The sequence below is a fragment of the Patiria miniata genome, unplaced genomic scaffold, assembly GCF_015706575.1.
Source record: "Patiria miniata isolate m_02_andy unplaced genomic scaffold, ASM1570657v1 HiC_scaffold_1, whole genome shotgun sequence".
Taxonomy (NCBI): Eukaryota; Metazoa; Echinodermata; class Asteroidea; order Valvatida; family Asterinidae; genus Patiria; species Patiria miniata.
In genome coordinates, this window is record NW_024037047.1 from 6850471 (window position 1) to 6876285 (window position 25815).

At 40.1% G+C, this 25815-nt stretch overlaps 1 protein-coding gene and 1 non-coding gene across 2 annotated transcripts; one reads left to right on the top strand and one right to left on the bottom strand.

Moving 5' to 3' along the window:
- Positions 1-3190: 3190 nt before the first annotated feature.
- LOC119721197 (condensin-2 complex subunit H2-like) lies at positions 3191-24886 on the top strand. Its single transcript, XM_038191113.1, has 17 exons — positions 3191-3342; positions 4716-4868; positions 6594-6751; positions 8607-8688; positions 9144-9212; positions 9570-9646; positions 10838-10998; positions 11672-11773; positions 12887-12957; positions 14062-14188; positions 14859-14984; positions 16287-16414; positions 18432-18642; positions 19891-19955; positions 21503-21604; positions 22529-22699; positions 23719-24886. The coding sequence occupies exons 2-17, from the start codon at positions 4755-4757 to the stop codon at positions 23854-23856; spliced, it is 1902 nt and encodes a 633-aa protein (XP_038047041.1). The 5' UTR covers positions 3191-3342; positions 4716-4754; the 3' UTR covers positions 23857-24886.
- Positions 14392-14464, bottom strand: Trnaa-ggc. Its single transcript has one exon. It is a non-coding gene; the product is annotated as a tRNA-Ala (tRNA).
- Positions 24887-25815: the final 929 nt, after the last annotated feature.

Consider the following 25815-nt stretch of genomic DNA (forward strand, 5'->3'; position numbering starts at 1 on the left):
TTGAACACGCAGAAAAAGCCCGAGAATTGCTTGAACAATAACGCATTAAATACCTGTCGTACAGGATTGAATTTTCCCTTAATTGTTGTTGAGCACAGTTAAAATAAGCCTATAAGGTATTAAGACAAACCAATGTTGTAGTCACCAGAAGACTTCTTTGTCATCACGGAGACCTTATCCAAAGGAAGTCAGTACACCGAAAATCTTCCCGAGTATTATTGAACACGCGGAAAAAGCCCACGCATTGCTTGAACAATAACTTATTAAATACTTGTTGTACTGGTTTGAAATTTCTTTAAATTATTGTTGAGCATAGGTAAATTAAGTCTATAAAGTATTAAGACAAACAAATGTTGCAGTCACCAGAAAAACTAGTTTGTCATCACAGGGACCTGACCGTGACCCAAAGGAAGTTTCAGTGGACAGAAAATCTTCTTGAGTATATTTAACACGCAGAAACAGCCATTACATTGCTTGAACAATAAGTCCTTAAATACATTTTGCACTGGTTTGGAATTTCCTTAAATTATTGTTGAGGGCAGGTGAAACAAGCGTATAAAGAATGAAGACAAACCAATGCTGTAGTCAGCAGAAAACTATTTTGAAATCACGGAGACCTTATAATACCCAAAGGAAGTCTCAGTAGACCGAAAATCTTCCTGAGTATTATTGAACGCGCAGAAAAAGCCCACGCATTGCTTGAACAATAACTTATTAAATACCTGTCGTACAGGTTTGAATTTCCCCGTAATTGTTGTTGAGCACAGTTACAATAAGCTTATAAGGTATTAATACAAACCAATGTTTTAGTCACCAGAAGACTACCTTGTCATCACGGAGACCTTACCCAAAGGAAGTCAGTAGACCGAAAATATTCCCGAGTATAATTGAACACGCAGAAAAAGCCCACGCATTGCTTGAACAATAACTTTTTAAATACTTGTCGTACTGGTTTGAAATTTCCCTAAATTATTATTGAGCACAGGTAAAATAGGCCTATAAAGTATTAAGACAAACCAATGTTGCAGTCATCAAAAAAACGTTTGTTGTCTTCACGGACACCTTACCCAAAGGAAGTCTCAGTGGACAGAAAATCTTCCTGAGTATAGTCAACACCCAGAAACAGCCATCGCATTGCTTGAACAATAAGTCCTTAAATACCTGTTGTACAGGTTTGAAATTTCTCTAAATTCTTGTTGAGGGCAAGCGAAAAAAGCCTATAAAGTATGAAGACAAACCAATGCTGTAGTCATCAGAAAACTATTTTGAAATCACGGAGACCTTACCCAAAGGAAGTCTCAGTAGACCGAAAATCTTCCCGAGTATATTGAACACGCAGAAAAAGCGAACGCATTGCTTGAACAATAACTTATAAAATACCTGTCGTACAGATTTGAATTTTCCCTAAATTGTTATTGAGCACAGTTTAAATCAGCCTATATAGTATTAAGACAAACCAATGTTGTAGTCACAAGAAAACTATTTCGTCATCACGGCTACCTTACCCAAAGAAATCTCACTTTACAGTTTAATATTGAACACGCAAAAACGGCCCACGCAATGCTTGAACAATAAGTCTTTTAATACCTGTTGTACTGGTTTAAAATTTCCCTTAATTATTGCTGAGGAATGGTTGAATAAGCCTTTAGAGTATTAATACAAATCAATGTTGTGGTCACAAATAAAACAAACGTTTTTGTCATCATGGAGACCTTACCCAAAGGAAGTCTCGGTGTACAGAAAATCTTGCTGAGTATATTCAACCGTGACGCAGAAACAACCATCGCAATAACTTATTAAATATCTGTCGTACTGGTTTCAAAATAGCCTTAATGATGGTTGAGCATGGATAAAATAAGCCTATGAAATATGAGACAAACCACTGTTGTAGTCACCAAAAAAGTGTTGTCATAACGGAGAAAAAAACTTACCGAAATGAAGTCTCAGTGTACAAAAAATCTTCCTGATGAGTATATTGGACACTCAGAAACTGCCTAGATAATGCTTGAACAATAACGTAGTAAATTTCTGTCGTACCGGTTTGAAATTTCTCTTGATTAGTGTTAAGCACAGGTAAAATAAGCCTATAAAGTATTAACACAAACCAATGTTGTATTCACCAGAGAACTATTTCCTCATCTTGGAGACCCTACCAAAAGGAAGTCGCAGTAGACAGAAAATCTTCCTGAGTATATTGCACACGCAGAAACAGCCATCGCTTTGCTTGAACAGTAACTTATTAAATACTTTTCATACTGGTTTGAAATTTCCTTCACTCACTGTTGAGCACAGGTAAAATAAGCCTAAAGTATTAAGACAAACCAATGTTTATGTTGTAGTCACCAAAAACACCCTTTTTTAATTGCCATTACGGAGAAAAACCTTACCCAAAGGAAGTCTCAGTAGACAGAAAATCTTCCTGAGTATATTGAAAACGCCGAAAAAGCACAGGTATTGCTTGAACAATAATGTATTGAATACCTGTAGTACTGGTTTCAATTTTCCTTAATTATTGTTGAGGACAGCTGGACAGGTACAATTAATAATTCTATAAGTATAGACAAACCAATCATGCATGCAGTCACCAAAACATTCTTTTGTCATCACGGTCGAGTTAATCGTAAGAGTGATCGGGAAGCTAAGACAACTATTTCATTCGACATTGTCCGGAATATTATTGTCAACAGAAAAAAAAAGATCACGGCATTTCCTGTTCTCACCCTCATTGTTGATTCTGAGGCTTCATGCAAAAATACCCAGCTGCTCATGAGGGCGTACACAAGGAGGGCGCTTCGCTTGCGCTTACCACAGACATAAAGGTTCTTTATGTCTATGGCGCTTACTGCTATGAACAGCGCCATCTAGTGTCAGACCATGTCCACACAAGACCAAATTGCGTTGTAGGCATCCTCCTGAAAAAAACCCCAACTTTGGATACGTTATCAAACGCTTTTTATCTTACATCGAATTAAGTATGCTTAACTGTGCATATTACTGTGACAACAAGTACATTTTGATCTTTGTTGGTATTACAATGACAATATTTTCAATGAAATAGGGAATGCGGACTGATATAACTATTGAATCGGGAAAATATTTTCGGGTTATGAAACAAGCGATTTGATTGATTACCAAAGAGAATTGTACAGTAGTCTGGCCAATCATATTACTTGTAGCATAATCCTTGAAATGACATCATCGAGCGCGCGACTTTCCAAAACAAGATGAATGCGTTGTGTTCTCTCGAAAGTCATGAAAGTGGTCTCGTCAACAATGCTTGCAAGAGTAGTTTTAAGGAATAAGAAAACTTGATTTCGGTGTCATCCTATCAGATGATTGCAGGTAACTGCAAATTTTCATTTGGCCGTTAAATCGGCTCTTTTTGTTGAGATAAAATGAAGTAATAATCATCATCAAAATAGCCGGGCTTGTTGTAGCACTAGCAATTTTGTGTAGGCCTATAGTATAAATGGGGTCTACTGGCGTCAACAAGCGTCAACCGTCGTCAACAAGCATCAACAAATTTTGTATAATATGCTTTTGAACATGAAAAGTAGCTTTATATGGTCAGTAGAAAAAGCAATAAAGAATATCTTCCTGCGATCGTGAAGTGTAGGGCCCCTGTCATCATGGTCATGCCTGTTTTGTTTTGATCAAATTGTTTTTTTAGAGTGAAAAATATTTTTTATTGCTGAAAAATCACCTTTACAATCAAAACTTAAAGCAGACTTTTCTCAATTCTAATGACACCCATTTTGCAATTTTGAACAGATTCTTTGGGTAGAAATTACTATGTTCCCGCGCGGTTTGTGCCTTGCGATTCAGCGTTCAGCGCCCCATGAGTGCTCACGGTACATTGCGAGGTGATCGCCATCTTTATTTTCGTGTCGCATGTTGTCGCCGCGCTGTCATCGTCATTTTACCCCCAAATTTCCCTCAAAAAATCAAAACCCTGCCCTTTATCTATGACATACCTGTTTATTGAGAATATCGCCAGACATGCCAGACCATGTCCGAATAAAGGCGATAAGTTGGGTCCAAGATACTCGGACTACTAGTTTGGTAGGTAAAGTGGATTATGTTCCCACATAGGAACCGGGCCCTACCATGCCTACACTTCACGATCGCCCATCTTCTGCATATTAATTATTAATTAAACTTAAAATTATTCGTTTGCACACGTTTGCATATCAACATTTCAACATGAAATTTCACGAAAATTAGACATACTGTAAAAAGGCAGCACTTTCTGATTAGCCTAGAAGGTGAGTATGCAAGTTCTAAAGCACAAATTAACAACAAACTAAGCCTAAATGTGAACATCAAAATTTGACAAAGTTTGACATGGTTTTGTACATGGTGGAAGTGTGGCCTTTATTTACGGAGGTAGGCTAGTCCAGTAAATTGGCCACATTTATGGGGCTAGAAACAGACGTCCAACTTTTCCTCGGATCTGCTGATTTCCTCGGGTTTTTTTTACTTCTCATGAATGCCATTACAAAGAAAAACACTGTCATGACTGTACAAAGTCTTGTGTGGTTTGTAATGTCCTCGTTTCTAAATTCCCAGTTGCATGCCTGATGAAAAAAAAAGATTGCCGTAACGATAGCCAATGATAGCCACAGCGTTACCTGGCGTTACCTATTATTTCTAATAATAAATGAGCACGCCCCAACACTTGATATTTTAAGTGTTTTCATTGTTACTATTTACAGTGAGTCTAGTACCCTAGCACCTTCACTACCGATTTGGAGATGACGCAAGGAGACACAGAGGCCCGCTTCCTGCACCTCTTGCAGCCCATCCGGGACCTGACTAAGAACTGGGAGGTCGACATTGCTTCGCAGCTAGAGGACTATCTGTTAGAGGTAAGTGTGAGCAAGTTTAACCCTAACCGCCCTGAATCCTTCAAATTCTCTTTCCCAAAGTGGAGGAATTTGGAGGATTGAGGTTACATGGCAAAAGTGCGTTACTGATTTCGTAGGATGCACTTTGTCAATGTCTTGGGCCGGACCTTGTGTTGTTTTTGCTCAGCCATGCATAAATATAGGCCTGGATTATGCTTGAAATCCTCCGTACTGCTCCAGGATGTCACTGGCCAAGCCACAACATATTGACAGTCACTGCCGCAGGATTTTTGCAGGATTCAGGCAGTGGTCACCCCTCCACGGACCATATTCAAGAAACAGTGGAGGAATTTGCAGGATTGAGGCTATATGCTATTTTTCCAGGAGGCCAATTGGAGGATTTTGCAGGATTGAGGTTACAGGTACATCCTAGCAAAAAGGCCTAGGGAGTTGAGGACTAACAAGCCAGTTTGGTATTCCAAAATAGTCTGGTGCACAGCAAGATACGACGATTTTTTTCGGGATAAACGAGGCAGATATCTGCACACAAGGCTATGGGGGACGTGGTAACCGAATCTGAATTTTGTAACTTTTCGTGCAATCGCAGAGATGGAAACTTTTGTTCGCACAAAAGTTTGGACACCTAAGATACCTAAAAACACTTCGCTGTCCAAACACTTTTTTTTTTTGGCAAAATTTTTACTTCAGAGCACAACGATCTCTTCAATTTTGCTGGTACCCCGCTATGCTTTTGCACGCATATGACGAAATGTTTATCCAAAAAGTAAAATCGTCAAATCTTGATGTGTACATTCGCAGTTGGAATACCCAACTCGCTTATTGTCAACGAGTTGTTGATTTGTAATGTAACTTATTCCTGTATAGTGACAGCATTGGGCACGATCAGTGGATTCGTGCTATCACTCAATCACGAAGAAATACATCTGTGTGAGTGCTCGATTCTGTAGGAAATCTCAAACTTTACTTTCCATTTTTCAAGACAATCTTCCAAAGCCAGGAGTTTGAGGGAAGAGGTGATCAACTGATGGCAGCGCGATCGACCAACAGTGGGGCGATCAACGGAAAGATTTCCATATACGAAGTTCACTAATTTTCCTCTGTATTGACTAACAAGCCCCCAGATAGCATTTTTCATGTCATCAAAGTCAATTTGAGTAGTGAGAAAATACAAGCATTTTCTTAGAAAACACTTAGAATTTTTCAGTCCAATCTCATAGGGTTTGTACACAGGGTGTTGAGTGAACTTCGTATATGGAAATCTTTCCCGATCAACCAGTGGCGCAACACAAGAACGCAAATCCACCAATCGTGCCCAACTACGGCAATATGCCATTATCTCTAATACTTGCACCCAAGGCCCCTTGCATTATTTTTTCCAACGGCGGTGTGAAACACGCCGTGGGCTTGAGCTGCTTATGTTGGTTGGTTGGTTGGTGGACACTTTACTCGGCCATATATTGCATTCATACAACACAAGTATTACAGCTTTGCATTCGAAGACCAGTTTTGTAAAACACTGTTGCGCATGCGTCTAATTTGCATATGTTTTACATATTAGATCACGCCCCATTCCTTTCCGTTTTCTGTACTCTTGAGGTACCGGTACGGCCCGGGTGCACGGACGGTACCGTATAGCTGTCTTCACACGTTACCCGGACGCCGTGGGGTGTACCACTTGGTTCTCGTTCAAAATGTTTTGAAAGTGTTGATTGTTTTGGACCTCAGATTGGAGAGATTCGGATTACGTTTGATGGCGGCTCGACCTCCATGAACTTTGCTGAGGCGGCCTTGGTGATCCAGGGCTCAGCCTGCATCTACAGCAAGAAGGTGGAGTACCTCTACGCGTTGGTCTACCAGACCTTGGATCTCCTTGCCAGTAAGAAGTAAGTGTATGTAGACTCGGGGATCTGGTACACAGTACCCTGTGGAGACATGTGCAATAAAGAACAAAAAATTTGTATACGTCTCCACAGGGCAATTTCTATAGGTGAATACGTCTCCACAAGGTTATCACAAAATATGGATTTAACTCAAAAACTAGGAATTTCCAAGGTGGGTTGATCCGTCGCAAATTGAAGTATTTTATGTTAGGATAATATTAAGCCCAGGAAATTAATTCTGGTTAAAATAGGAGCATTTTGAAACAACACTTTCAAACTCGAAAACTTTAGTACTCGAGAACAAAGAAATGACTCCACAAGGATACACATTCCAGAATGATTGTGTTAAGTGAGTTCTGCTATAAGCCATTTGCGAGTGACCTTTTACCCTTTGGGATTTAAATTTGAAAAACATCTGGCACACTGACTTGCTCAGAATGCTTGGCACATTTTCAGTTTGAATTCTTCAGACCAAAGACACTGTTGCTAATCACATGATTCGGGGCAAGCTCTTGCATAGTTACGTAAGAGACACTCAGCACCAATACTTTGTTCACAATGGGTGAGAACTGCACAAAGACACAAGACCATGCCGGAGCTGGGGGTTGCTAGCATAAGGCTTGCCCCGAATCACGTGATATAGTAACAGTCTCTTCGGTTGGGAGAATGCAAAGTTAAAACGTGCAAAGCATTGAATTAACCCTAACCCCCTAGGCCCTTGGTGCTTACAACCATCCTCAATCCACCAAAATCCTCCAAAATTTTCCAAAATTTTGCAACTCCGCCTAAATTTTTCAAAATTGTCAGACAGTCCTGCCTCAAAATGCATTCATCCTCAAATCCTCCAAAATCCTCCTCATCCCAAAACTTTGCACTCGTGTTTAAATGAAGGATAACCAACGCCAAATCCTTCAAAATCATCAGACAGTCCTGCCTCAAAATGCATTCATCCTCAATCCTCCAAAATCCTCTTGTGCTTCAATCACCATTCATCCTCAATCCTCCAAAATCCTCATGTGCTTCAGTCACCATTCATCCTCAATCCTCCAGAATCCTCATTTGATTCAATCACCATTCATCCTCAATCCTCTAGAATCCTCCAAAACCGCCAGGAGGATTTTGGAGGAGTGAGGTGGGTTAGGGTTAAGTCAGCATTCCAGTTATTATTCAAATTTAACTTGCAAATGGCTTATTGCCTGATTTCATACTGTACGTCATGACAAACAAGTTCCCTCGGCACAAGTTACTTTATTCTGAATCTGCACAAAACCATAGAGTCTTTGCGTGAGCGTCAGGCGCCGACACTAATACTTTCAAATGTCTCTCCCAGTGGTCTCCCCCCAAATGTCCCTTTCTTAATACCCAAATAAATTACTTCACCGTAACCGCCCTGAATCCTTCAAAATCCTCTTTGCTAAAGTGGATGAATTTGGAGGATTGAGGTTACACGGCAAAAGTGTGTTACTGATTCCGTAGGATGCACTTTGTCAAGGTCTTGGGCCGGACCTTGTATTGTTTTTGCTCAGCCATGCATTGAATTCCTCCGTACTGCTCCAGGATGTCACTGGCCAAACCTCCACATATTGACAGTCACTACCGCAGGATTTTGCAGGATTCAGGCAGTGGTCACCCCTCCATGGACCATATTCAAGAAATAATGGAGGAATTTGCAGGATTGAGGCTATATGCTATTTTTTCATGAGGCAAATTGGAGGATTTTGCAGGATTGAGGCTACATCCTAGAAAAAAGGCCTAGGGAGTTTAAGGGGGTACTTGTGCACGAAGTACCCCTTTCGCGATCCTTTCAGCATCTTTTGATTTTCCTTCTTTTAATCTTTTTTTTTTTTTTTTTTTGCAGGAAGCTGCAACAGCAGTCGTCTGTGGACGAGGAGGGGAATGACAAAGATGCAACATTTGCATACCAGAAAAATGCAGAAGAGGTATGAGTGGAAAAAATTGCTCATTTTAAGATTTACGATAATTTTTTCCCCCTCTTTCAAACATTTTGAAATCAAGTTAGTACTGTATGGAAATAGTATGATGATGAAATATTGATATATTTTTTTGGGGGGGAGGGGGGGGGTGGGAGGTGTTTAAATATGTTATTTGTTTTTTAATAGATGAATGTGATAATGTGACTGGAAATGCGGCCATGTGACTTAATGCCGACAGCAAGTTAAAGACAATGAACCAGAAATGAAGATTTCCTGATGCCTTTCAATAAATGTAGTTTGGTAGGGATGACCAAACTGCCAATTGAAAAGACAATAGAAAACTTACGTAGATCAGATGTTGCTTCAAATATTTACTAAAACGAACATCAAATTATATGTCTTTTTAACATCCTTTTTTTTTTGATGTATTTTTAATTTTTTTTTGCTTCTCTATACATCAGTTCCTGTCACTGGATGATATCCAGATTGCGAAGAACATTGACTTGAAAGAAGTGGACTTGAACGATAACGTGAGTATATGTGATTTTCCCGTAACCTGGACTAAATATAAGTGAACAGCTGCAGTTTAGATTTTTTCCATGAACCCTATCCTTCCCAAATCGTCTTACCACTCGACCACCCAGCTTGCGGGATCAGTTGGCTGGATCCCTCAAGTTTGGTGGTCGAGTGGTAAGACATCTGTACTAGAAAGTAGGAGGTCGTTGGTTCGAGTCCCGCCCGAGTGATTTTTATGCAACTTTCACTCGGGAGGTAACACACAGTGTTTTATACGTCGGTGGAGGGCAAAACCTAAAATTAAATTTACCATTTATGAAGTTTAATTTGGTGACATACTTGAAACTAACAATCTCGATTTGCTCTTGTAGCTGGTGAAGATTGTTCCGAGAACACCGATGTCTCTACTGAAGGTGAACGGGCTGGAGGAAGACGTGCCACTCAAAGAGTAAGATAGAATTATTGGTCAGGTCCTCACAAGTCAGTCACAAGCCCAAACAGGCCCTCATTAAGCCGATCATAAGTCCTCACAAATAAGTCAATCAGAAGTCAATCAGAAGTCCTCACATGTCCTCAAAAGTCCTCACAAGTTCTCAAAAGTCATCAAGACAATTGTAAGTCATTCTGAAGTCATCAGAAGTCCTCAAATTAATCACAAGTCATCACAAGTCAATTCTGATTCCTCATTTGCCAATCAGAAGTCCTCACATGTCATTGAACTGTTAAGTCCCCCCCCCACCTCCCCGTCCCTCCCACGCACGCTTGACCACAGGACTGTGTAATACAACAGAAGCACAGAATGCCGACTTCTGATTGACTTGTGATTAAATTAATTATTATTAATCACAAGTCAATCGTAAGTCCTCACAAGCCATCAAAAGTCCTCAGGTCAATTGCAAGTCCTGTAGTCATTCTGAGGTCTTCACAAGTCATCAAAAGTCCTCAAATTAATCTAAGTCCTCACAATTAAGTCAATTCTGATTCCTCATTTGCCAATCAGAAGTCCTCACAAGTTGATCATAAGTCCTCACAAGTCAAACAGAATTATAGTCCTCTAAAGTCAACACAAGTCCATCACAATTCCTCGTTATTTTGTTTGGCACAAGTCCTCACAAGTTGATCACAAAATACCCACTAGTCAATCTAACGTCTGCACTTGTCAACCAAACGTCATCTAGTCTTGAGTCAACTCAAAAGCTATTCAAATAAATATATTGGACACATAAAAAGTTGTTTTGGGAGACTTTCCTGCCTGTTATTCCCTGTACCACTCAAACACCATGTCAGTGTTCAGAGCAAAATGTAAAACTCTTTAAAACCCTGCAAGTCAGTTTCAGGTGAAGGGATATGAAGTGTTAAAATAACTGTGTCACACAGAGAGTCACTGCACACACAAAAACAGCACTGTGGAGAGCAGTGAAGCGTGACTGAATCTGCCTGCTTGCCCTGAGCTTAACCACACACAAGCACTGTGCAGGGTTTTGAAGTGTTATCCATACTCCACAGAAGATTACCTCAAAAGAATTTTAAAGTGTGGGTGCTAACTCTATTGGCAAAAGTAGTTTTGCAAAACTTGAAGTGTTTTGAAGTGATGCAGAAGACTAGGAGGGTTAAATAAGTTAAAAATTTTCTATTACAGTTCCAAGGGTGAGGTCTTGGGAAAGATGGCCGACTTTCGTCTGATGACGTCGGTCGTCCAGGCCTCTGGCACCCTGCTTCTAGACATGTCTCATATGTCGCTCCTGGAAGCGTCGATGATGAGGCATCCGATGTCTACGCCACTGCCTGGACCACTGCAAGGTAGAGTGGAAAGTAAAGAGTGATGCTGACAAGTAGAAAAAAAACATTCTTAGGAAACGTCTCAAAAGTCGGAGAGCTTGGAACGTTCCACCGGGAAAGTCGCCTTTTATAATTGGGAACATGCGTTGTTCCCACTGACAGGGGTGTGAAATATCAGCTTTAAAGCTGATTTTAGTTTTTTGTTTTGGATTTCAGCTTTTTTCCCTCACTTGCTGTGTACAAAAGTATAGGAGATTTCCAAAGTTCAGTTTTTTTACACCTTTTTCAGCTATGTTCAGCTATTTTTATCAGTGGTCACTCACACCCCTGCACTGAGAACGCCAGTTGATCCCGCGTGGGAACGCCAGGTGATCCCGCATAGGAATGTTGGTCTGTGCGCGTGCACGCTTACTTGCAAACGGCCTGTTCCAGTTGGGATACCACAGGAACACATACAGTGTTCCATACCCGTTCCGACTTTTGAGACGCTCCCTTAACATAAAAACTGTAAGGTTTAAACCTAAGGTACTAAGCAGGCAACAGGTTTTAAGTAGCGGTTATTATTTTTATTTTTTTTATTTTTTCATTATTATTATTTATTTTTTTACACCCATCATGGGTTTCTGTGTACTAAAAGACCTATGACACGTAAAAGAAAACAAGTACAATTTGTCTCTGTTGGATTTGGTTAAAGGAAATAATGCGAATGACGGGAATGGATTTCCAGATAATGCTGTGGAACCCATGGGGGACAATGTTGACGAGATGCCCCTTCACCAAGACGCTAATATGAGCTGTAAGTTGGTGGATTTGTTTATTTTGTATTATTTTACGTTTTTCACCCCTTACATTAAAGGGAAAATACATGTACAACATTTGCTTTTGCTGTAATTTTCATAGATGGATGGATTTCAGGGAATAATAGTATTTTATAGCAAATATTGTAACACTGACTTGTTTCAAGTTTTGGGTTCGTAGATGCTGGAAAAACCAAGACAAACAATCTTGTTCCTGTAGTCTGGTTCCCTGACCCCACTTATGATGAAACAGAGCATTTTATAGACGTCAGGGAATTGTAAGGTCAGGGAACCATTCTAGCAGGCTTGTACCCATTCATAGGTGTGCAATCGATTGCAAACAAAATGATTAACTAAATATGGTAAATTGGGGGCAGTATTTGAAAAAAAGTCAGTTTTTTTCCAATGCTGGTCAGTCAACAAGCATTGGGAATTGACACAAAAATACCACTTTTCATGAAAACGACAGCACACCAGGTACCATGGTTTTACAAGATGCTTTAGACTGTCATTCACTAACAGTCCAGTAAAGTATTTCATAATAATTAGGTAGTTTTGTTTTGTGATGTTTGCAATCACGGCAGTTGTTATTGGATGTTGTGTAGCGCATATATAGAGACAGCTGCTGAAAGTGACCAATCAAGGCGGCCGTTAAATGTCGCTGAAGAATCTTGCAAATAAAATTGTCCAATCATGACAGCTGTCAAATAACATAAGGGCAGAATTGCGTGAAGAGTCATAAAAGTGGCCAATCAAATCAACTGTTATATGAATCTAGCGGAGGTACATGATCCAACTGTCCAATCGTGGCGCCTGTTTGATATGTGATTCATGGATTTTGCATAGATGGCTTCTGACTAGCGCCTCTTGAACAAAGACATTGACAGAATGGGGAACCACCAACATAGGGCTGGATAGCTCAGTTAACAGGTTAATAGTAGAGTTGGCAGAACGGCCAATCAGTGTCTTTGTTTAACCTGAAAATTAAGATAAAGATATGAAATCAAAAGTGATGCCGCTGTTGCGGTACAATTGCAGTGTGCAGGAATGAAATGTTATTTATAATGTTATATGTCGTATTTTGTCCATTTCCATTTTCCCTCGCATTTTAGTGGATGATGTTGACATGGCTGACCCTCCTGATGAGTCGTTTACTGAGCCACCTCACCCAGAACCAAACCAGGTCAGTTGCAGTTGGTGTGAAATAAAATCCCAAGTACTTATCCATTCTGCAGCCTTTCATTGCAGTGGTTTCATGCACTCGAAGAGCCAGCCTATAGTAGAATTTTTAGCAGAATTGGAAGCTTTAATTGTGGTGGCATCACGCTCAAACGCATGCTGCACGCGTTCTTAAAGATGAGGCGCACGCGCATTTTGGTATTCCTATTGGTTGAAGGAGCCCGGAGTGCATGTGTACTACCTGAGCGAAACTCACACGAGCCTGGTGCCACCACAGAAAATGGCTGCCGCCGGATTTGTCTATAGTGCTCCTGACTGAGTCACTGACTGACTGAGTCACTGAGTCACTGAGTGACTGACTGACCGATTGACTGACTCCCCGACTGAGTCACTGACTGACTCCCCGACTCCCCGACTGGGTCACTGCCTGACTGACTGACTGACTGACTGACTTTGTAGCTAAGTATGGGTCCAGCTCGAATATGCTGATAGTCTTGTTTGATCAGAATTTGAAGTCAGACTTTTTGAATCTGGTTTTCGAGTGGAGTATTTGTGTGGCGTTCTGGCAACATGAGACAGAACTGGGCAGAGGTTGAAATGAGGGTTTGTAGGTATTAGGAAAACTAATACTGTTTGTCGCATTTCAAGCGGACATTCTGTTGACAAGTTGTTGCAGTTTTAGGTTCGTATTTATCGGCATGTTAAAAAAGTAAAATTCCGAAGAAAAAAAAGTTTTGTATTTGTGAAAATGAGAGATGACAGTTGTTTGTATTAAAAAAAAAAGAAAAAAGTTTATTCCACAATTTGTATGTTATTTCTTTAAAATATGTGTAGTACACATATCAAATATTAGATCAATGAATCGGAAACTCGCGGGGGGGGGGGGGGGGGGTGGTATCAGCCCATTTGCTGTTCTACATTTTTCTCCACTACGGTGTATTCCCAGTTCTGTCTCATTTCACCAGACTGTCTCACATTCAACTTTGTCAATCTCGGTCATTTATGTGACAGCATTTGACTCCTAGTCAGCGTATAAACACTGGGCTCGGTATTGTCATTCAATGGATGTTTGAAGCTTTAGTTTGGTTTCTATTTTATTTCATTACAGATGGAAGGCAGGAGGGAGTTGAGGCCTCTACGCATCCAGCCCAAGCTCAAAGCGCCGGCCGTCGACCCATGGACCACGCTGGATCCTCACGAGGCAAAAGCTCTCCCCGAAAAACCCTTCAAAAAAGGTCAGAAAGTACTTCAAACGCAAGAGCTGACGAGGATCTATGCTCAAACGTCCTTGGGTGGGACTCGAACCCATAACCGACTGGGGAAGACCTGTTTTGATTCGGAGTATAATGCTCATAAAAAATTGTACAATGAAGCAATGAAATGCACGTCTCCTTGACGCCCCAAAAACCTCCAATATTTTAAGGTCAAACAAAGAAATTGACTGGAGCAGGGTTTGAACCTGCGACCTCCGGATTGCCGTTCTGGTGCTCTACCAACTGAGCTATCCAGCCCTATGGTGGCGGCTCCCCAATTTGTGAGTGTCTGTTCAACTTCAAGAAGCCATAAACCAGTAAATGCCATGTAGCCAGGGATCACGCCCAAAGTCACGATGCTAGCAACATTAGCAATGCCGCAAACCTGGGAAATAGCAAACGGGGATCACTCAGAGAGGATACGGCTCTTTATTATAAATTGAATTCCCCCCCCCCCCCAAAAAAAAACCCCCAAAAATCCATATTAATTCTATCCTATGTAGTAGATTTCCCGAGGTGTAAGGTTGTACTTAGACTAACTTTGTACGTAGATTTAACACTCGCTGACAAAAATAAAGTTTCATAAAATACATGCGATGTGGAGACAAAAAAATCACTCTGCGTTCCTCTCGTGTTTTGTTTGCACGGACAGGCAAACCGTTCAAGATACCGGCGTCTCTGCTAGCGGCCAACAGCAAGAAGAGAAAAAGGAAAGGCTTGCCAGAGAAGCCGCAGACTCAACCCCTGACTCCTATATGTCAGTTCATCAACAAAGCCTGTGAGTATTGCACACTGTGGTTGGATGTGTGTCGGTTGCGAAAGGCTCGGGACCAGCCTATGTGATGTGATCAAACTAAATGAGTTGTTTGTCGGCCGTGATTGAGTTTATTATAAATTTTTTTTTACATTTTGAAATGAGCTATCTTTCAGGTTATATTTGGTGAAAACTTCATGTGAATACGACCTTCCGTTCAGAAGTTATGGGACTTAGAACACAGGCAGATCAGAAAGAAGAAAACAGAAATCAAACAGAGAAATCAATGATTCAAAATTGAAGTGTTTATTAAGCAACAATAAACTGTTTTTTTTTCAGGTTATTGAATATTAACTCCTTAGCAAAATGTCACATTTTAACTACTTTATCGTGAGTTTTTCTCAGAAAAAAAAAATAGTTGACATGAAAGAGGACATATGCAGCATTCCAATTTTACATTAAAGTAGTTTTTGAAATTTCCACCCAAGACTGACCTATTTTGGGCCGTATCTTAAAATCATGATTGCCGACAAACGACGCATTTAGCTTGAGCGCATCACATATATTGAGGCTTGTTAAAAACTTAAGGTTTTTCCCTAGGGTTGGTTTCTTAGTTTGGGACTTGGTGTTTTAGTTTTCGGCCTCAAATCTGTCTAGTCTCAGAATAGAGACTGGACATCAATATGTTCAAATTCCAGTAGCATTCACTCAGGAATTGGCTATTATGTAATTCCTACCGATCTTGAAAAATGGCACAGTTGGTCATTAAAATAATTTCATGTGGAACAGAACCCGTAGAGTAGGCATGGTTGTACCTTCAAACATCAAGACACGGCCTGAGTCAGTTTCTTTGTTTATTTGGGAACAATGTGTAATCAATTTAGAAAAAAAAGGCAACTTTCACAGCATTTTGAAATAATAGCAGTGTTCTCTTTCAATACGAACTTCATGTAGACTAAATTTAGAAATTTAGAAACAAAATTTAGAAAGAAAAAAAAATTTAAAAACCGATACCGAGGTGTAAGGGCTTGCAAAATTTCACATAAATTGTAAATTAAAGGATGCATGTGCCCCAGCTTGGGACAATTCAGTGCAATTTTTAAGGTCATTGGATTTATCTTTGAAGGGTTCCGTTAATGTAATGCGTTTCAAAGGGACTTTAAAGGTTTTGTTAAAGGTTCGAGTCAGACTGAAAAACCATTTTTTTTCCAAAATGGAAAGATTGTGAAAATTACAAGGTAGTCCAACTGCTAAAATTGAGGGGTTTTCATTAATTAGCAAGCCATTTTATCTTCTCCTTTTTCTTTTCATTTGATCTGTTTGCAGATTATTCCCACGCGTCCAAGTTCCCAAACAGCGCCCTCAAGAGGCCGCTGTTTCCCGAGTTTGACAACTTGTATTACGCCGAGTTCAAGCGGCAGCAGGCAGCGCGAAAGAAAGAGAAGGAAATTCTGGTAAGAAACAGAAAAATGTGAACAGGGCCTTTGAAAGATCTGGTTTAAATGTCCAAAGTTCTTCAAGCCACAGTGAGTTAAAACCATGCCGTTGAAATCCTGGTGTAACTTTTGTGGTCATTTTGTCCTTAAAGGGAAAATACAACATTTGCAAACATCAAAAAATAAAACTACCAAATCATTTTGAAATACCTTGCTGGACTGTTAGTGAATGACAGTGTAAAGCATTCTGTAAAATCATGGCACCTGGTATACTGTCATTTTCAAGAAAAGTGGTATTTTTGTATCAATTTCCAACGCTGATCGGCCGATCAGTGTTGGAAAAAACTGGCTTTTTTTTTCAAATATTGGCCCCCATTGGCCATCGCACTTGTTTGCAATCGATTACACACCTATGAACGGGTACAAGCCAGCTAGACTGGTTCCCTGACCTTACAATTCCCCAATATGTGTTAACTGCTCTGTTTCTTCTTAAATGGAGTCAGGGAACCAGACTACAGGAAAATGATTGTTTTTCTTGGTTTTTATAGCATTTTCGAACCCAAAACCTCAAAAAAGTCAGTGTAACTATATTTGCTATATATTTCCAACCCCCCAATTCCATCCATTTCTGAAAATAACAGCAAAAGCAAATGATGTATATTCCCTTTAAAGTTGCATTCCCCATGCTGTGTTCGAGTTTCGTCCCGAAAAATATATTCCTTTCCTAAAATTGCTATTTTTCTAGCGATTGTTCACGCTTGAATGAGACGTCAAACGTACAAAAAAAAAAATTGGCCCATGTTTATTGAATTAGTAGTTTACAATTTTGAATTATTGGATGCCAGACAACAATTCCGTTCTAGCGGGTAGGCTGGTTCCCGCCCCACAACCAGCATCAATAATGTATGGACCAGGAGCTCGCAGAGTGAATCTGTTTGTGCCCAAAACAAAAACCTGTTTCAGAGGTTTGCGGACGTCCAAAATAGGGAAAGAAGGGGTGGGGGTTGGAATAAAACATACAAGGGCAAGTTCGCGCAAGGACTATAGTTAACCGTTGGTCGACTAACGCTTGCCCGAACTCTGTCTAGTCGACGATGGTTAACTACGCTAGTCGACTATTTGGAACCAACCTACTGGGGCTGGTTGCATCGCTGGTAACCATAGCCGCGCGCATTCATAACGCTAGCAGAGAGCCAGGATCCAGAAGTTTTGCGATGACATTTTGACCAGCGTTTGACTAGAGACGTTCGCACGTTGCTATCAGTGCGCAGGCGTAGGGTACGTCACAAATCAACCACTAGTCGACTAATGGTCCTTGCCCGAACTTGGCCCAAGTTGAAGATTTGTTTATAGAACAATAGTGAATCTGTTGAGCACGGGAATGCAATTGTAAAGGGGCATTGAAAACAGTGTAGTGTCAGCCCGCCCTCCAAAAACCCTTTGTAGAGAACACTACAGGAATTCAACTTTTCCTCGGATCCGCTGATTTCCTCGTTTTTTACATCCAGTGAATGCCATTACAAATTGAAAAATGCTGTACAAAGTCTTGTGCGGTCTTTGAGTTTCTTCTTTTTTTTTCTAATTCCCAGTTGCATGCCTGACACTAGATACAGTTTGATGAAATGTGGTGGCGTGTGTTCAACTATTTAATAACTGGACTTATAGAGTGCCAAATTGCCACAGATACAAGGCGCATTAGCCTGCTCATTGGGTCAATGAAACATTCCAAATACCATCTCAGCTCCCTGGGGAGTACACAGCTCCATGCTGCCATTTCGGCGCAAAGCAGCTACAATCAACCACAATAACCATCTCTGCCCTCACAGGTACCCGTCTACTCCTGGGTGGAGAGAAGCAATGAGTGACGAAGTGCCTTGCCCAAGGGCACACGCTCATGTAGCCGCAGGCTGACTCGAACCCACAACTCGCGGAATTACCCGCAGACCACAAATTCAATGCTCCAGACCAGGAGGCCACAGCACTCCAACTATGTTTGTATTTTTTTTTGATTTTTCAACTTTGTTCCGACTTTTAGGCCAAGCAAGGCAGGTTTCAGGAGCTTGCAGAACAGGAGGCGGAGGAAGAGAATGATTTCAACCCCGCCCCCGAGGAGGGACCCTTAGGAGGGGCGGAGTTAGCGGGGATGGAGGACTACGGAGGGGCGGGACTTGATGATGTCGACGACGATGAGGGGGGTGGAGGATTTGACGGAATGGCTGGTGACTTCGGCGCAGTGGATAGATCAGGTTTGTCTATGGTGTTTTCTGAAACCACGGTTTTATTTCCAGAAGCAGATTTGTCTTCAGTCCCGAGTTTCGTAAGAATCTTGCCTTTTTCAAACCCAGTGAAAGCACACCGACTGTTAGCCTTGCGTGACAACATTACTTTTTGCAGCAGAAAATGGACTTATATTATACTGGAGTCTGTTAAATCAGGGGAACCACAATCATGAAGCCGAGGCCCAAGCTGGAACGAAGTTGAGATTTCGTAAACTTCCCTTTGTTTGATGCAGATTTTAGAGTTTAATTTAGGTTTTCCCGGCCAATTTCCAGAAATGTTTATTCACTTCCAAAAAATCGGTCATTCGTTTTCGTCTGAATTTGAATGCACGTCTTTAATCCCATTTCAATTCAACGAAAGTTCAATCGTTTTCAATGCCCGTGCATTCGGTTTTGAGGAACAGACGGCCAATTACATTACCTGTGCATTCATCTACGCAAGCATACCTTTTCTAAATTGATTTCAGGTACAGCTTATTTGATTGACGGTTTATGAAAAAGGAACCCCTAATTGTATCTGGTGCCGATGGCATTAAACTAAAAATGAAATAGAATGGCGAATGTTTGAAATGGCCGTCTAAAAGAGAACAAGAAGTTTTGTAAACGAATCTGAATGGACATAAACGAAAGGTGCTGCTCAATCACTTAATTGATTGAACTGAAATGGAATCGAATGCTCTGCAGCGAAAATGAAACTCCTGTTCAGAGTGATTCTGAAATTCAGTCGAAAATGGATGACCGATTTTCAGAAGTGAATGAACATTTCAGGAAATTGGCCGGGAAAACCTATATTAAAAGGGCAAGGCAATCAAATGAAAAAGATACAATACCTTATAAGTGTAGAATGCCATGGTCCAGGGGTTACGGTGTATGAGTCCTGTACGATGCATGCGTGGGTTCGAACCCTGATAGGAACTTGCTGTTTGTGCCCTTGAGCAAGACACTACAATTGCCTCTCTCCACCCAGGAGTATGAATGGGTACCTGTGAGGGTAGAGGACTGAATGTGCGCTGAAATCGGCTGCCGCGTGGTCTCGTGGTCTGATGAACGGGGGAAAAATTGTAAAGCGCTTTGAGATTGTTGATACGATGGAAAGCGCTCAGTACAAAGCATTACAATTTAGATTGTTTTTATTTGTTTAATTTGAAATAAATGATGGGGTTTGGTGTGTTTTGAGTTTTAATGAATGTTTTAAATGTATTTTTTTTGTGTCAGGGGGCGAATTCCCAAGCACACAAGAGATAGTCACCAGCTATGAAGAGCTTGTACGGAAACATGTGGTAGGTTGAGGAGATTTTTGAAAAGTATTAAGATTTCGTTTCCTGGGCTTTTAGCTGTAAGCTTCTTCCTTCCAGAGCTCTCTTGAGCTGCCTTTAGCCCAGTCCTATAGCACAAGCTGCTGAAAAAAAAAGAGTTTCAGTCAAGTCCATCACAAGTCCATCACAAGTCCATCACAAGTCTATCACAAGTCCATCACAAGTCCATCACAAATCCATCTCAAGTCCATCACAAGTCCATCTCAAGTCCATCACAAGTCCATCTCAAGTCCATCTCAAGTCCATCACAAGTCCATCACAAGTCCATCACAAGTCCATCACAAGTCTATCACAAGTCCATCACAAGTCCATCTCAAGTCCAGCACAAGTCCATCTCAAGTCCATCACAAGTCCATCACAAGTCCATCACAAGTCCATCACAAGTCCATCACAAGTCTATCACAAGTCCATCACAAGTCCATCACAAGTCTATCACAAGTCTATCACAAGTCCATCACAAGTCCATCACAAATCCATCTCAAGTCCATCACAAGTCCATCTCAAGTCCATCACAAGTCCATCTCAAGTCCATCTCAAGTCCATCACAAGTCCATCACAAGTCCATCACAAGTCCATCACAAGTCTATCACAAGTCCATCACAAGTCCATCTCAAGTCCAGCACAAGTCCATCTCAAGTCCATCTCAAGTCCATCACAAGTCCATCACAAGTCCATCACAAGTCCATCACAAGTCTATCACAAGTCCATCACAAGTCCATCACAAGTCTATCACAAGTCTATCACAAGTCCATCACAAGTTCATCTCAAGTCTATCACAAGTCCATCACAAGTGCATCTCAAGTGAGATCACAAGAAATGCCATGGTCACTGTTCATCAGCATAACTTGTCTCTTAATTGTCTTCAGACTGGATAACTTGTGATTTGACTTGTGATTGTCAGCGATGAACTTGTGATTTACCTGTCCTTTAAATTGTGATAGACTTTTGATGGGCTTGAGATTGACTTGTGATGGTCTGTGATTGACTTGTGATGGATTTTTGATTGACTTGTGTCTGATTTATGATGGTCTTGATTGACTTGTGATTGTCAGCGGTGAACTTGTGATTTACTTGTGATTTAAATTGTGATGGACTTTTGAGGGGCTTGAGATTGACTTGTGATGGTCTGTGATTGACTTGTGATTGTCAGCGGTGAACCTGTGATTTACTTGTGATTTAAATTGTGATGGACTTTTGAGGGGCTTGAGATTGACTTGTGATGGTCTGTGATTGACTTGTGATTGTCAGCGGTGAACCTGTGATTTACTTGTGATTTAAATTGTGATGGACTTTTGAGGGGCTTGAGATTGACTTGTGATGGTCTGTGATTGACTTGTGATTGTCAGCGGTGAACCTGTGATTTACTTGTGATTTAAATTGTGATGGACTTTTGAGGGGCTTGAGATTGACTTGTGATGGTCTGTGATTGACTTGTGATGGAATTTTAATTGATTAGACTGTTAATTGATTAGCTCGTGATTGACTGTGCTGCATTGACTCTGCGTTTACAGGAGGCGTACATGATCAGTGCACAGCAGTACACCCAGGTGACTGAGCTGGGCAGAAGGGTGCAAGCATGGGAAGACAGAATCAGCCCCATACTCCACAGGGAGGTAAGCAAGATTATAATGCTGAGCAAATATCACCTGAGTACCAGTCACACCCAATGTACATGTCATACGGGTTTGGCTGGTAACTTGTATCTGCTTAGCAGATGTTTTCTGTGCTTTGCAAGTTTCTGTGGTTATAGCAGCTGTGTGTGAAACTTGACCCTTTGCTCTGTGACCTTAACCAGAGTCCAATGTGAGAGAGCTGCTTAACTTAGAAATATGCTAAGCTTAAGAGAGGAATTTGATTAAAAACAAAAAGGCATTTAGTGAAACTGTCATGTAGTGAATACTGCTTTTTGCTTATCTTTATGGGGTCTCTGGGCACAATTTCAAAGCACTACTTAGCAGCCCATTTTGTGCTAGCATCGCCTCCATCTTTTTCATAGAGACTGTAAGCAGTAAGTACAGCAAAAGCACGCTTAAGCCTGGATAACAGTTGCTAAATAATAGAAATCTCCATGGGCGCGTAATCGTTAGCACGTCCACGCCATGAAATAGTGCTTAATTAAGCAGCGGCATGATTTTCTGCTATAGTAAGCACAACTTTTCTGCTAACTGTTAAGCAGCACTATGAAGTTGGGTTCTATTTTCAGAACTCTATTTTCTATTTTTTTTTTTTTTTGGCATTTGAAGGGGAAAATTACTTATTCCCCTCGGGATTCGGGAATTTCCTCTTTTTATGAACAGTGATCTAAACATCACAAGATGATGTCAAAAATGGAATAGGATCATACATTACGTATTTTAACCTGTTAGTCAGGACCCGTGATACTCCAAGTACCGACCAAACTGCCTAAGAACTGTATGGTGTATGGATTCATCAGAGAATATATTTCAATGTAGTACAATGTAGCACAATGTGGTACAATGTGGTACAATGTACTACAATCTGGTCAATTTCTTAAAATGTCTTTTCCCTGGTTTCAGGAGAAATTTGGTTTCTTCGACATCCACGAGTACGGCACCATCGTCCTGGACAGACTGGAAGAGGTCGAAAAGAAAGAGCAGAAGACCGGGCAGGCCATACCCTTCAGTAAGCTGATGGAGGACAGGCACGCCCACGACATCAGCAGGTTATTCCTGGCGACGTTACAACTGGTATGGCCATCCATATTTGTGACCTGTTCTGTCAAAATCAGACTTTTCTGGGCATAAGGTCAAAAATGAGATTTTTGCATATTGTTAAAATATGTTCTGTTTCCTTTTAATAGGTGGTTTAATTTTTGAAACCGGTCATTCCTGGGCAAAGTTATGCTATTTTGAAGTTCATTGTGTCGAAAAGTAGAAAACAGAGAAAATGGCCACGAACGTCACAAAACAGTAATTTCTTTAACTGATATACCTTAACAAATCATCAAAAATACTATAATTAGAGATCAAATTAGGGTGTCAAACTTTTATAGTATATTTTAGACATGCTCAGGATTACAAATATGCAAAAATTAGAAAATGGGAAAAAAATCACCCCCACAGCGTTTTTTGGCCCTATCTCAATTTCAGCCTCTGCCCAGAAGCGTCTGCTTTTGACAGAACAGGTCACATTTGTAGAATACGAGTCCGTTTAGCCCTAAAGCCCTGTTCATACTGCACGTGAATTTAATTACGAAGCCAATTTGTTTGGGAAACAGGGAACGTCACAATGAAACTTCAGTTATTGATGTCTTGAAATTCACGTAGCTTTCACTTTTGCATCACAAAACAAAACTTAAAATTAAAATTAAATACCTTACTTGACTGTAAGTGAATAATAGTCTCAAGCATCCTGTGAAATCATGGCACCTGGTGTGCTGTCGTTTTTAAGAACAATCAGAATGTTGGGTTATAATTTCTAATAATGGTTGGCTGACAACTCCCTGAAAGTCCGCACTAGTCCTACTTTTATCCTGATTTAATCCTTCAAAGTCATTCTTTTGTCCTGTTTTTAAATTTTTTTTTTTTTGGGGGGGGTTGTTTGAACATTTTGAATTTTGTTCCTACTGTTCTACTTTTTCACCTTTGTCTCCCCCCCCCCCACCACCAAGCTCTCAGATGAGTATAAAGTGCTCATGAAATTCCGTCCGTGAATGGTAAAACTCATAGTTGACCAAACGAGTACACAATTTTTTTCCCCTTTTTAGGCCAACGTTTACAATGTGGAAATTGACAGCAGAGGAACAGACGAAGACGCCATGGACACAATGTCGCTGAAACTACTGAACAAGAAACGCCACAACGAGGAACTGCAGGAGTATAGAGCGCCCTCTTTTGACAAGTAACATTTACACTCCTGGGTTTTTAGTTTTTCTTAACGGTCATGTAAATAAATTATAGAGCACTCTTCATAAAATGTAATGTTTCATGGAATAAATAATTCTTCACGGATGTCATTCCCGTAATTTTTTTTTTCGGAATTAAGGTCGCGCGGAGTATACGCCGCAGCAGACAAAAATCTGCAAATTAAGATTTGAAGTCGGCATATTAGCTGCACCAGCGTATAGGCCGCACCGGCCGTAGCGGTTTCAATTTTGTAAGGCCTCCAAATTCGGAAGTCAAAAGGCTCTGGACCAGTTAAGCCGCCCTGTGTATAAGCCGCAGTTAACATTTTCATGGGCAAAATCAACATATAAACCGTGGATAATATTCCGCAAATTACGGTGCTTAATTCAGGGATGGCAAGAGATCTGCTGCCAAAGACAAATTTTGATGGGTTTTGGAGGGTTTTTTTGGGTTTTTTTTTTTTTTTATCCAGAGCATTTTCGTAATACGATGTAAATATCGAGGCAGGTGTACAAAGGGTTTTTCTTCCAGTTCTGTACTGGAAAACGGTATTTAGTGATCATGAGTGAAATTTAGCATTTGTGATATACATATACTATTCAAATTGTATTCAAAAGTACATAATGTCTTGAAGTATTTAGAACATTTGCTGATGTACTTTGTAAGTGTATTGTATTTTCCAAAAATTTGTCAAATTTGATGATTGTTTTAGAGAGGTATAAGCAAATAACATGATGTATGAACAAAATGTAACATTGGCAAGTTGTCAAAATTTGTATTCTTTTCAATCCTAATATGTAAGTTAAGCGTTTTTGGTGTTTTTTAAAGTTGCGCCAACTTAATAATAGCTTCAATACATGTACAGTAGTTTGCTGAATAAGTCTATTGGACATGAATTTGTAGGGTTGTTTTTGATACAAAATCTTTCTATCATCAAAACTTTGTTTCTTAAAGGCACTTTTTTTGTCCATCTCAAAATACATCGGGTACTTTGTAAATTGTAAATAAAAAGTACAACGTCATCACTAACATTTGTTGTCATGATTCCGACTATTCTGTGGTAAAGTACATGTAGTGCATTGCGTAATTGTGTAGTGTACTGTGTTATACATGTACATTGGATGCGTGTCTCGAATACATGTACAAAATAATTTGAGAAATATGTTGTAGGGATGCAATTTTCAATTTGAAAAGAAGGTCTGAAAATTGGGTAGTAAAGAGAGCTGAAAGATGCATTTCTTTCTGCAGAATATTGATAATATTCTCACAGATTTAAAAGAAAACAAATAGCAGCAATACCACAACCACTATAACTGGAACTTATACTCTAATTTATGCTGCAGTCTGTAGTTACAAATTACAGCACCAACATTAATTTAATAATTTAAATCATCAACTACATGTTCTAAAGTAAAAATGAAGTCATGTACACATTTCGAAATAAAAACCAACTACATGTACATGTTCTAAAAATCTACACATTCTAAAATATAATTGTGGTTTTATTTAGAAAGTGTAGTTGGTGGTTTTTATTTCAAACCGATGTAGATGACTCATTTTTTTTCTTTAGAACATGATGCAATGTGACCTGCATCCACGAACTAGTTAGGACTTTACCCAAGGATAAATTATAAGTTCCAGTTATTGCTGTTGTGACACTTCCGCCACCGATTGAAATGGTTTGATTTCAGACAAATCTGGGATCTCATGTTTAATAGTCCCCCAAAATGTTCTGAGCTGTTATCTGTGATTCCCCCTTTCAATTTACACACAATGGCACACCTTAAAAACACTGCATTACAAACAAACTTCTTGTAACTTCTAAGTAAATCTGAATGTCGAGTTTTTATCTTGCTTAACATTTCAGAAAGTCCCGAATTTGTCTTTTAACTGTTGACTCTAATTGAAGCCTTTGTCCAACTAAAAACATGTGAAGAAAGGACAATTTCACACAAATA

Excerpts from the sequence above, each read along its gene's own strand:
- LOC119721197 (XM_038191113.1), top strand. The coding sequence starts at position 4,755 with ATGACGCAAGGAGACACAGAGGCCCGCTTCCTGCACCTCTTGCAGCCC. Across the intron at positions 12,958-14,061 it reads CTCACCCAGAACCAAACCAG|ATGGAAGGCAGGAGGGAGTT; the intron begins GTCAGTTGCAGT and ends ATTTCATTACAG. Across the intron at positions 18,643-19,890 it reads CGGCGCAGTGGATAGATCAG|GGGGCGAATTCCCAAGCACA; the intron begins GTTTGTCTATGG and ends TTTTTGTGTCAG.